Source organism: Paramacrobiotus metropolitanus, unplaced genomic scaffold, assembly GCF_019649055.1.
Source record: "Paramacrobiotus metropolitanus isolate TYO unplaced genomic scaffold, Prichtersi_v1.0 Parri_scaffold0000142, whole genome shotgun sequence".
Taxonomy (NCBI): domain Eukaryota; kingdom Metazoa; phylum Tardigrada; class Eutardigrada; order Parachela; family Macrobiotidae; genus Paramacrobiotus; species Paramacrobiotus metropolitanus.
In genome coordinates, this window is record NW_026570362.1 from 266,230 (window position 1) to 276,177 (window position 9,948).

The window sequence follows — 9,948 nt, forward strand, 5'->3', positions numbered from 1 at the left end:
GCGGTCGACATTGTGTCGGTGGACGAAGTGTTAGTCAGCGAAATGTCGGTGAGCCGGGATAAGCCTGCTGGGCACAGAGTAATCGTAACGCAATAAGGCTTTAATCTATCCTCTGGGGATGTAATTTTTATACCAACAAGGCAACAACTGAAACATTCTCACTTCACACACAATTGCATCCAGTCAGTCAGCCAAAACTAGAGCACTCTAGCACAAAAACTGAAGTCCTAACTAATCATGTTTAAACAACACATATTTCTCACAAGTCTCGTGAAACCTCGAACGGATAGTGTACAGATTTGTACTATTTTATCATCGCCAAACGATTTCTAACGAAATTTTATCAAATTCGGTGGCATATCGAAAAGTACAATTTTTTGGCATATCGATTTATAATACGATACAACCGAATCGTACAAACTTATATCACAATTCGATAAGGTCCAAAGAAAATCACCCGCCGACATCCCGCTATTGCTCGCCAGTTCCAAAGTGCCAGCTATCAGTCCAATTGCACCACTACTTTCTGGCCGCTTCCCATTCGTCCACATGTTTGCTGGCAATCTTCAGCTGCGCCAGCTGCACACAGCACTCTCGACCGGCCACGTTAACCGTATGTTGACCGGCCCGCTGCGCACCGTACGTCGCCTCCTTATATTCTCCGTCAATGTACGCTTCCACTGGCCGACCCCGCTTCAGAATGTCCGCGGCCCGCACGGTACGCTTGGGCCGGGAGTAGCCGCCACTGTTCTGGTATTCGGCGATATTGCAATGCCAAAGCTCATCCACCCTATTCCGCCCAAATACAATGACAGGATACCAATATCCGTTCGTATATCGCATGAAGATATTCTCGTTTATTTTGTATGAATAACGCGACCCGATGCTGCACATCACGGATTGTCGCGGCTCCTTGGAGAATTCCAGCGCGTCTTTATTGGCATGCTTGCAAGGTACAGACTGCGCACTTCGCTATCGTTCAGCAAAGCGCTCTGCAACCACACCAACTTTATTAGTACAACCAATATGCCAAAGCCTTGAAAGGGAATTTAAGAACGGAACTCCAACCTGCACGGGTCCCTTGGCCAGCTGTTCGTCATTCATCAGCGGGAAGCGCACGCGGTACAATGCACTACCCAGCATCCGGCGGCGATTGGCGGGGGAAGGTGTCAAATTTTTCCGAGCGCAGGCAGCCGTCGCCCATCTACGGGGACACGCGAAGCTTCGGAAAAGGCTTATAGTACACGTACACACCCCAACGTCGGCACTTTCATTAAATATTCCCGAAGAATTTACTTCTATGGTAAAAACTGGAACAGCATAAGCCGCAACTTACTGCTCAACAGCCACGTAAATGGCATTTTCCTCCGCAGACAGCGTACTGCGCTGCAGAATCAACTCCAGCGTGGTTCGCTCCAGCGTTAAAAAGTGCTGCGACTGGAGAACATCGTGGCTGGATGCGTCCACCTCGTCCCAACATTTCTCCACCACCGGATCGCAGTCCGGTGTCCAGCGTAGCGCCTACGAATCGCACATATGCTCCCATACACAGCACGGCCGAGATCACGATGTAAATAAAACACGTAAAAATAACTGACTAACATGTTCCAGATACAGCAGACAGTTATCGGCATCCAGCTCGTCAACAACGAAATCCGTGCAGAGCTCCGCCAGCCATGGCAAGTCGTACTTATCGGCGCAGTACAGCGTTGGTAGCGCATTCTCTTCCTTCATATTTTCCACCGAACCGGTATAGATATAGCTGAAATTATACAAATAATCAATGACAAGGTAAATAAGAAAAAAATTAACGATATAATAAATAAGGAAAAAACCAACGATAAGATAAATAAGAAAAAAAATCGGATTTAACATTTAAAATTAGATGAAGCTGTTGTAATTAAATAGAAATTAATGAGTTGGTATTTATCAACAACCGGGTCAGGATCCATACGAAAGGCAACTATTACCTTAGCAAGTTGGAGAAAGCGTCTGGAAGTATGTCCGGGATTTCGATGGCTTTGCCAGCGCGCTCAGCCAGGCTACCGTTGAACATTGTATGGAACACGTCGCTGCTGATGCTCAGCGTCAACCTGGTTTGGTTAGGTTGGTTAGTTAGGTCGGCGTCTTAGCCTCGGATCTACGCAGTAATTACTGAATGAGGACGGCCAAGTCGTACCTATGCGCTCGGAAGGTCTTCACCTGGCCATACTGACGTCCAACGGCGAATTCCACATCACTCAACTCATTGTTCGCCAAAGCGTTCTTCCACCGATGGCCCATCTGACATATCGCGCCTCGACGTTCCGCACTGACGAACGCTCCGGATGTGTGCGTCATGACGGCAGCGACGGACAAATTCAGCAAAGCATACGATACGGTGCGGCCTGCGGAGCCTCAGTGCATCTAGAAACGAAGCAGAACAAGAACAGATTTCCACAGAGGACGAAAGCACTGGTAGACGGTAATGAAGCACTTGCGATCGAGAATGTGAACGTTCTTCGCGTTGATTAAGTGAATTTTTGATGGAAAGAAAAAATATTATCGCGATACGCTGAAATACCGAATTGATAGAGTGAAGGGTGGTACTGGGTAGCGATGCGAATCCCAGAAATCCTGAAAATGCAGTACAGGGACCATGACCCACGGACGGCTCTGCATCTCTGACTGGCGGATAGATGACACCGGAAATGAGAGGAAAGCACTGAGAATTAATTTAGTTGTATGCTGCGGGTGGCTGCCACGTTGCGTCAGCGGCTAGAGTTGCAACAGCTGACGACCGCCCAGTGCTGCTTTCTATGGATTTTCTTCTACTTTACTGTAGGTTAAGTAGTTTCTTTTATTTCGTTATACCCTGGCGCCTGGCAGCGCCTTAAAATAACATCGATTAAACGAAAACCCCTTCCAGACTTTCATGCGCCACCTGCGTGCATGTATTGTACGAGATACTTCCGAGCATGCACTTCCGAAAGTGCTACCTATAGGCTACACCTACAGGCGGTATAATATAACGAAGCGATTCGATAATACTGTATAACGAAGGCCCGCTGGAATTCTCTACGGGACCACGCGAATATTTGGCTTGCTGCAAATAATTGCATCGGGTCGAAATACTGGTACAAAACTGAGAAGCTGTTCATGTTGTATACGAATGGTATATCGCAGGATGGTAATTTTGCGCCGGCACAGCATGTCATTGCAATAAAATATTTTGGACGAACACGCGAAAGTCTCGCAGTGCCGTGGACCGCACAAATGGTATGTCGAGACATTCATTTGATTTTTCAGACGGTCTCACCGCCTCAGGTCTAACTGAAGATACCGAAAATCGGTACATTAAACAAGCGTCGAAAAATGGGATACTGAACCGTGAGCCTTTGCACTTTCTAACCCTCCGCACGGAAGAAATAAACAGGCGTTTTTCGTATCTTCGTACCAGCGTACTTGCACCGTTTAAATCACCCGGATTGTCTACGTTTAAATCACCCGGATCCATGCCGGTTTAATACGCATAGTTTTCGGATCGGCGCCCCGACGGCAGCGGCTAGGAGGAATGTTCCCTCTTATCGGATCAGAAATGCTGGACGTTGGAAATCGGATTGTTATCAGCGTTATATACGTGATGTTCAAGCTAATCCTGATTTCTTGTTTTTGTTGACAGCAGTGTTTTTCGTTTTGTGGTTGGTTGGGGGTTGTTGGGGGCTGACGGGCCTGCGCCCAGAAGTCTTCCAGTTCCGGAAACATTATGCTCATTTTCATGGTAGACACCCACAATAAATGAATGATTAAATGTATTTAATCATATTTAATTGTGAGTGCACATCCCTCCATTTTCGTGTTTATGGTAATTTGTCGGCTTTCATTGGTTTGTTAGTGGCTTTGTTTCCTCAGAGTTGGAGATTCTGAGATGTTTCCTTGTTGCTGGAGAGTCGTGTGCTATGTTGAAATCAGTTTCTGCAGTCTTGGCAAGGGAATTTTTTATACAGTAGTATCAACAGAAGAGAAACCCAAGTGCAGATACATCGCAAGACAAGATCAAATCGGGGCCGATCAGAAATTTCAGTACCATGCGAACCATATCAAAAACAGCTTAAGTAAAGTACCGGCGCTAGTTTTTGGCCGATTGCGCCGCTCTCCACTCATCAACCTCCTTACTGGCAATCTTCAGCTGCAGAAACTGCACACTACATTCGCGACCGGCGATGTTAACCAGATGTCGACCGGAACGCTGTGAGACGTACGTCGCTGCCTTGAACGCCCCGTCGATGAACGCCAGCACGGGGAAATCACGCTTCAGAATATCCACCGCCCGTATGATTTGAACTGGCATAGCCTTTTGCAGGCTTCCGCCTTCTTGCTTCGCAATAGGTGAGAGACGCCCGGCACATGCGGTTTCGCAGATGACCAGGGTCGCATACCAGTCGCCATTGATGTCCAAGATGAAAATCTTCTCCTGTGGTTTGAACCGGAAATGTGTACCCCGTAAGCGAAACGTTGGATATTTGCGGGATTCCGCGGAAAACTCCAGCGGACCTTTATCATCGGCAGTAGTGGAATGTTTGCGTTGAAAAATTTTGCAGGTCTCTTTCGGGTGGAGGAGACCATTCTACCGAATACAGATACTACAGTGTACATGCAAATAGTGTATTTCAACGACGGTCGGAACATAGAGGTCATACCTTCACGGGTCCGTCAGCCAGTTGAGAGTCGGTCAGCAGCGGAAAGCGCACAAGGAACAAAGCGGGACCCAACATCCGGCGGCGATTCTTTGGACAAGGAGACAGATTCTTGCGAGCGCACGCGGCCGCCGCCCACCTACGTATACACATAAGCACCTCAAAGTGTTGCAACACATGTACTGCAAATCAGGTAATTAAAGACCGGAATGCTGGCGAAATGCTTCACGGCTTCCGTACACGGAATCATACGCATAACTCGATAACTCCCAAAATTCCTAATGTAGATATTAACTGCGTTCCTGCTATTACTGTTAGATAATCGATTAACTTAAAAAAAATTCTGCACCTTCAAGATTCGCTATCTGATTAAACTGCCGAAGACGTTCGTCGTTCGCAGCAGCCGACAACCACGACCTGCAGAAATTGGGTGACAACTTACCTTTCGACAGCGGTGTAGATGACGTTCTCCACTGCCGACAGCGTGTTACGCTGCAGGATCGCTTCGAGCGTCGACCGTTCCAAGCTGCTAAAGTGTTCCGATTGGAAAACGGCTCCGCTGGACGCATCCACTACATCCCAGCACGCCTCCAGGAGAGCATCATACTGCGGTGTCCAGCGCAGCGCCTGTGGACGACACCCTACCATTATCAGACTGTTGGCAGCCCGCTCTGCATCCTAATTAATTCTACGCACATTTTCCAGATACACCAAACAGTTATCAGGCTTCAGCTGCCCGAGGATGAAGTCAGTGCACGCTTCGGCCAGCCACGGTAAATCGTACTTGTCGGCGCAGTAAAGAGTCGGCACGGCATTCTCCTGTCGCATGTTTTCCACCGCACCCGCGTAGATGAAACTTTAATTGCAAAATAATACAAATTCTCATAAAAATTTTATTGTGCATCCAGAAACCATTGCGCCTACCTGAGCATGTTGGAGAAGGCGTCGGGAGGGACATCGGGGATGTCGATGGCCGTGTCCGTGCCTTGTGGCAGACTCCCGTAAAACATGGTATGGAATACGTCGCTGCTAACGCTCAATGTCAACCTATCGGACAAATCAGTCTGCTGGCCTTATGTAAATAATTAAAGCATTCACTTGCCACCACGAGGCAACATCATGCGATCTGCAAGTGTTTTGAACTGTTTTCGTTCGTTCAAATGGTGCCTGTTCTACGATGTCCTATTGCCAACCACCAGCAGATGTTGAATGTTAGCGCAAGTAATACAGCGAACTGCAGTCAACTTTGCCCCCACTCATTCATGGTCCGTGGTAAATTAACTTATTAGTTAACTTAGTTATACGCTTACTGCAGTTTACAAAGTTGTTAAACAACATACTTGTGGGCTCGGAAGATCTTCACTTCGCCAAACTGGCGTCCGACGGCGAACTCCACGTCGCTCAGCTCACTCCTGGCCAGCACTTTCTTCCAGCGTTGGCTGATTTGGCCTAAGGCGCCTCGGCGCCCGAAGCTCACAACTGATGTCATTGCGTGTGCCATTCCAGCTGCAACCTGCAGTCAGGGAATAAGTTGAGTAAATGGTTAAACGTAGCTACCACGACAGCCGATTCGCTGCGAATATGAATAACGAAGCCCCACTTGATATTCGTGCAATTTGCGGATTTGCCAGAGACAAGTTACGAGTACAAAATTAATGACGTAGGATAACGAGGGAGAAGCTGAAATCATCCGCTGACGGAGCCGAATGTCCTCTCCGCCTACCTTTGTTTCCGGGGATAAACCGTCTAACACCGAAATTTTTAAAAGCTAAACAATGATGAGAAGTGAGTACATACTTTGCAACTTTGGTAACAACAAAACGAGAAAGTGGAGAACGCTGAAAACGAAAACCTTAGAATGGTAGCTTGCTGATTGAGGTTGCGCACAAAGGTAACTGTCTACTAGGGGCGGCTAATCCGGCTGGCTGCGTTGACGTATGAGAAATTGAGAATTAAGCGGGAAGGTATAGTACGCATTTCCGGCAAGCGATTCCAGCAAGTGCATTGCGCACACCGGAAGTAAGATACAGCGTAGCTTACTCCTGGTGGAGGCTGCAATGTTTCAACAGTACTGTACTTCCCGTTGCATTCTGTACAAAATATTATAGAAATTAGAATATATCTATAGATATAGACCGTAGAGCTAGTTCAAGTAATGCGTTCATCGGGCCGTCGTGATACCTGATTTAATTTTTGTATGCGCAAGCACAGTACTGTTTTTTTGTATTTCCAGTGCACTGTATTGATATTACAGGAAATTATCGGGTTCCGTGTTCAGTCCAGCTGAGGACTGCGATTCCAAAGAGTGAGAAAGACCATCATTTATGCTTCGATTTTGCATACTTCTACGTACTTTGTATGCTAGATAATGCTACGAGTATGTACAATTGTACTGGCCGGTATACTATTGTATATAGATATAGTCATATTATCTAGATAATTATAGTGTAGATATACGCAACACGATAATTATAGAAATCCACCGGCTGCGTCGCTATGAGTGCAGTACGTGTAGGTACTTCAGTATGGGTACAGTGCAAATAGGTAAATAAGTACAGGTAAATAAAGAAAAAAGAAACAAGAATGAAAAGTAGACGTACAGCTGCTACATAGTAATGAACAATAATTAAAACAGATTGAACAACATGGAAACGGTCGACGACGAAAACAAATGTAATATTGTTAATTAATCAAAACAATCCACAAGAAACAGTAACATCTTCGAAGTACGACAAGTATTCCGAAAAACACCAGAACGCTTATTCACCGACAAGCTAGCAGGCCTATAGTGCCGCATGGAACCGGTACATTTCATATAGTAACTAGTCACCGAATATGTTCTCCATAACACTACTAGTACTTTTTGGCCGCTATCCACGCGAGATCGACCAGTTCCCCCGCGATCTACAAGCCCGTATTAAAACTGCACAATGTAATCGCGGCCGGCGACGCTGACCGTATGCCAACCCGAACGCCGTGACCCGTACGTTTCGTCCTTAAAATTTCCGTCGATGCGTAAAACCGGTCGACCCCGCTTTAGAATATCCGCGGTTCGCACGGTGCGCTTGGGTGAGACCAATTCGCCCTGATATCGATCCGTTGCGTCTTTTATGGCAGGAAACGTTTCCAGGAGGTAGTCGCCGCTGACGACTTACACCGGGTACCAGAAGCCGTTGGAAATTTATTGACAAATTGTACAAGCTAAAAGCCCTTTACACTTGAACCTGATATTATTTATTATAGCCGTTGGTATTATTATTTTTCCCACAGTAGCCAACTTAGTGAGCATAAGCTAATGAAGATATCTTACCAGGCTATTGGAAAGTTTTTGGTACATACTGAAAGTTTATACTTTTTTTCGTTTGATTGTATGAGATAAAAATCACCCAACCTACTTAGGAATCGAGCCCAGGACGTATAATCTTAAAGCTGCAGAAGTACTTAGCTGTATTTACTATTACCAGCTAGGCTATGGGCAGATTATCATAATTTCATGTTATTCTGTTACTGTATTCGTAAATAACATGAACAGCTTCCCGGTTTGTCTGTTCTGGTATTTGTAGCCTGTAGGAGATCCGTCACACTAAGTGTTTCCGAAGTTCCGTGGGGAAGTGTAGCGAATCTTGGGTGGTTCTGTGCTTGCTCACATAAATTTTGCACATTTCTCGATGACCCAGTAGACTGCTCTGTAAGTGCAGATAAATAAAGAGGCCTAGTTATCGAGAAATGACAGCATCACTGCACTCCTGTGCGTCAAAAAAGGAACTTCAGTTTCACGAAAATCCCGAGACTGTCCATGTTAAAGAACGGAAATCTAGGGACTTCCGGCGTATGACAACGTTGCAGCCGCTCAGTGTGGCAGCGTAATGTACGTTTTATTTTGGCATTGTTTGAAAATTCCCCTTTTTAATTTTCATAACAAAAACCGACTTTTTCTGCACTACTTCCATTAGAAAATTAAGCATAAACTACAAAAAGCCATTTCCTGATCTTGTCAGTTAGTGTATGGATAATGGAACTGTTAGCACTAGCTGTAATATTTCCCGCTCTATTTACATCGCGTGCTTATTGCTTCGCCAGGACAGATCGGTTGATTCGTCTGTCCTAAAAAGACGCATTTTTTCTTACAACTTTGAGTAGATTTTAGTAACTCACTTTTAATTTCGTAACGGGAGTAGTGCGGAAATACGAACATCAACAACAAAGCACTAAGAAGGTTCAAAAACACGCTGCATAACCCACTGTAAACCCACTATTCGTATAATCCACTGCCACACCGAGCCGGTTGCACCCCGGAAGTCCTTAAATCTTTTTCATTTCAAATGTTCAGTGTAGACGTTTTCGTGGAACAAAAATTAAGTTAAAGAGAAAAGAAATTTCTGCGAGGGTACAAGAAATTCGGAAGGAAATCGGTTACGTGCATTAAAAGCTACGCGTACTGAAGCGGCCATGCGCGCGTCTATAAGGAAAACAATCACTCATGTCCACCGCAACGGGTCCGCTAGCCAGCTGAGCGTCAGTCATCAGAAGAAAACGAACAAGACGCAACGCAGGGCCGAGGATTTTGCGGCGACTGACGGGGACTGATTCTTGCGAGCGCACGCGGCCTCAGCCCATCTAAGGAAACCACATATTCCGGAAACACCAGCCAGTTACATTTAGAGAAATCACAATCATTTTCCCGTAAATATAGCTGAGACACCTTGCAAGTTGCCGATTAGCCGTAAGCATCCTCCTGGACAGCCGTGTAGACGAGATTCTCCTCCGCCGACAGTGTGTCACGCTGCACAACCATCTCCAGCGTTTTCCGCTCGTAACTCAGTACAAATAATCCGACAGGAGAGCGGCCTCGCCAGACGCATCCACCACGACCCAGTATTTCTCCCGTACAGGATCCCAATTTGTAGTTCAAGCCGAGTTGAAGAAGATCGACTTGATACAGAAGAATTGCCAACGAATCGGCCATGTATGCTGTAATAGGAATCCTAATATCCTATCACAGCACGCATGCCCGATTCGTCGGCAGTGCGATATATCCTGTCATCACTGCCAATTCCCAGGTACATCCCAGCAGTTGTCGGGCTTTTGGTCTGCTCCAGCACGACGTTGATGCACAGTTCCACACTGTGCTGACAAGTACGATTTAAGTTGGTTACCAGCACAAATCATACTTATCAGCGCAGTACAGAGTCTGCAGCGGGTTCTCCGGTTGCAGATCGGATCCACTGGGATCAATGTAAATGTGGCTGCCACACGAAAAAGCATCTACCGA

General features: G+C 46.2%; 2 protein-coding genes across 2 annotated transcripts; both read right to left on the reverse strand.

The window, feature by feature from the left end:
- Positions 1 to 209: 209 nt before the first annotated feature.
- LOC129599278 (BTB/POZ domain-containing protein 6-like) lies at positions 210 to 2,566 on the reverse strand. Its single transcript, XM_055497488.1, has 6 exons — positions 2,180 to 2,566; positions 1,971 to 2,093; positions 1,603 to 1,762; positions 1,337 to 1,521; positions 1,069 to 1,204; positions 210 to 992 (listed from the first exon to the last, which is right to left on the reverse strand). Exons 1-6 carry the CDS (start codon positions 2,338 to 2,340, stop codon positions 894 to 896), a joined length of 864 nt encoding a protein of 287 aa, XP_055353463.1. The 5' UTR covers positions 2,341 to 2,566; the 3' UTR covers positions 210 to 893.
- A 1,542-nt stretch (positions 2,567 to 4,108) lies between these two features.
- LOC129599283 (BTB/POZ domain-containing protein 6-B-like) lies at positions 4,109 to 6,515 on the reverse strand. The gene is made up of 7 exons (XM_055497495.1): positions 6,400 to 6,515; positions 6,017 to 6,189; positions 5,601 to 5,723; positions 5,373 to 5,532; positions 5,119 to 5,303; positions 4,680 to 4,815; positions 4,109 to 4,606 (listed from the first exon to the last, which is right to left on the reverse strand). The coding sequence occupies exons 2-7, from the start codon at positions 6,175 to 6,177 to the stop codon at positions 4,109 to 4,111; spliced, it is 1,263 nt and encodes a 420-aa protein (XP_055353470.1). The 5' UTR covers positions 6,178 to 6,189; positions 6,400 to 6,515.
- Between the last annotated feature and the right edge of the window lie 3,433 nt (positions 6,516 to 9,948).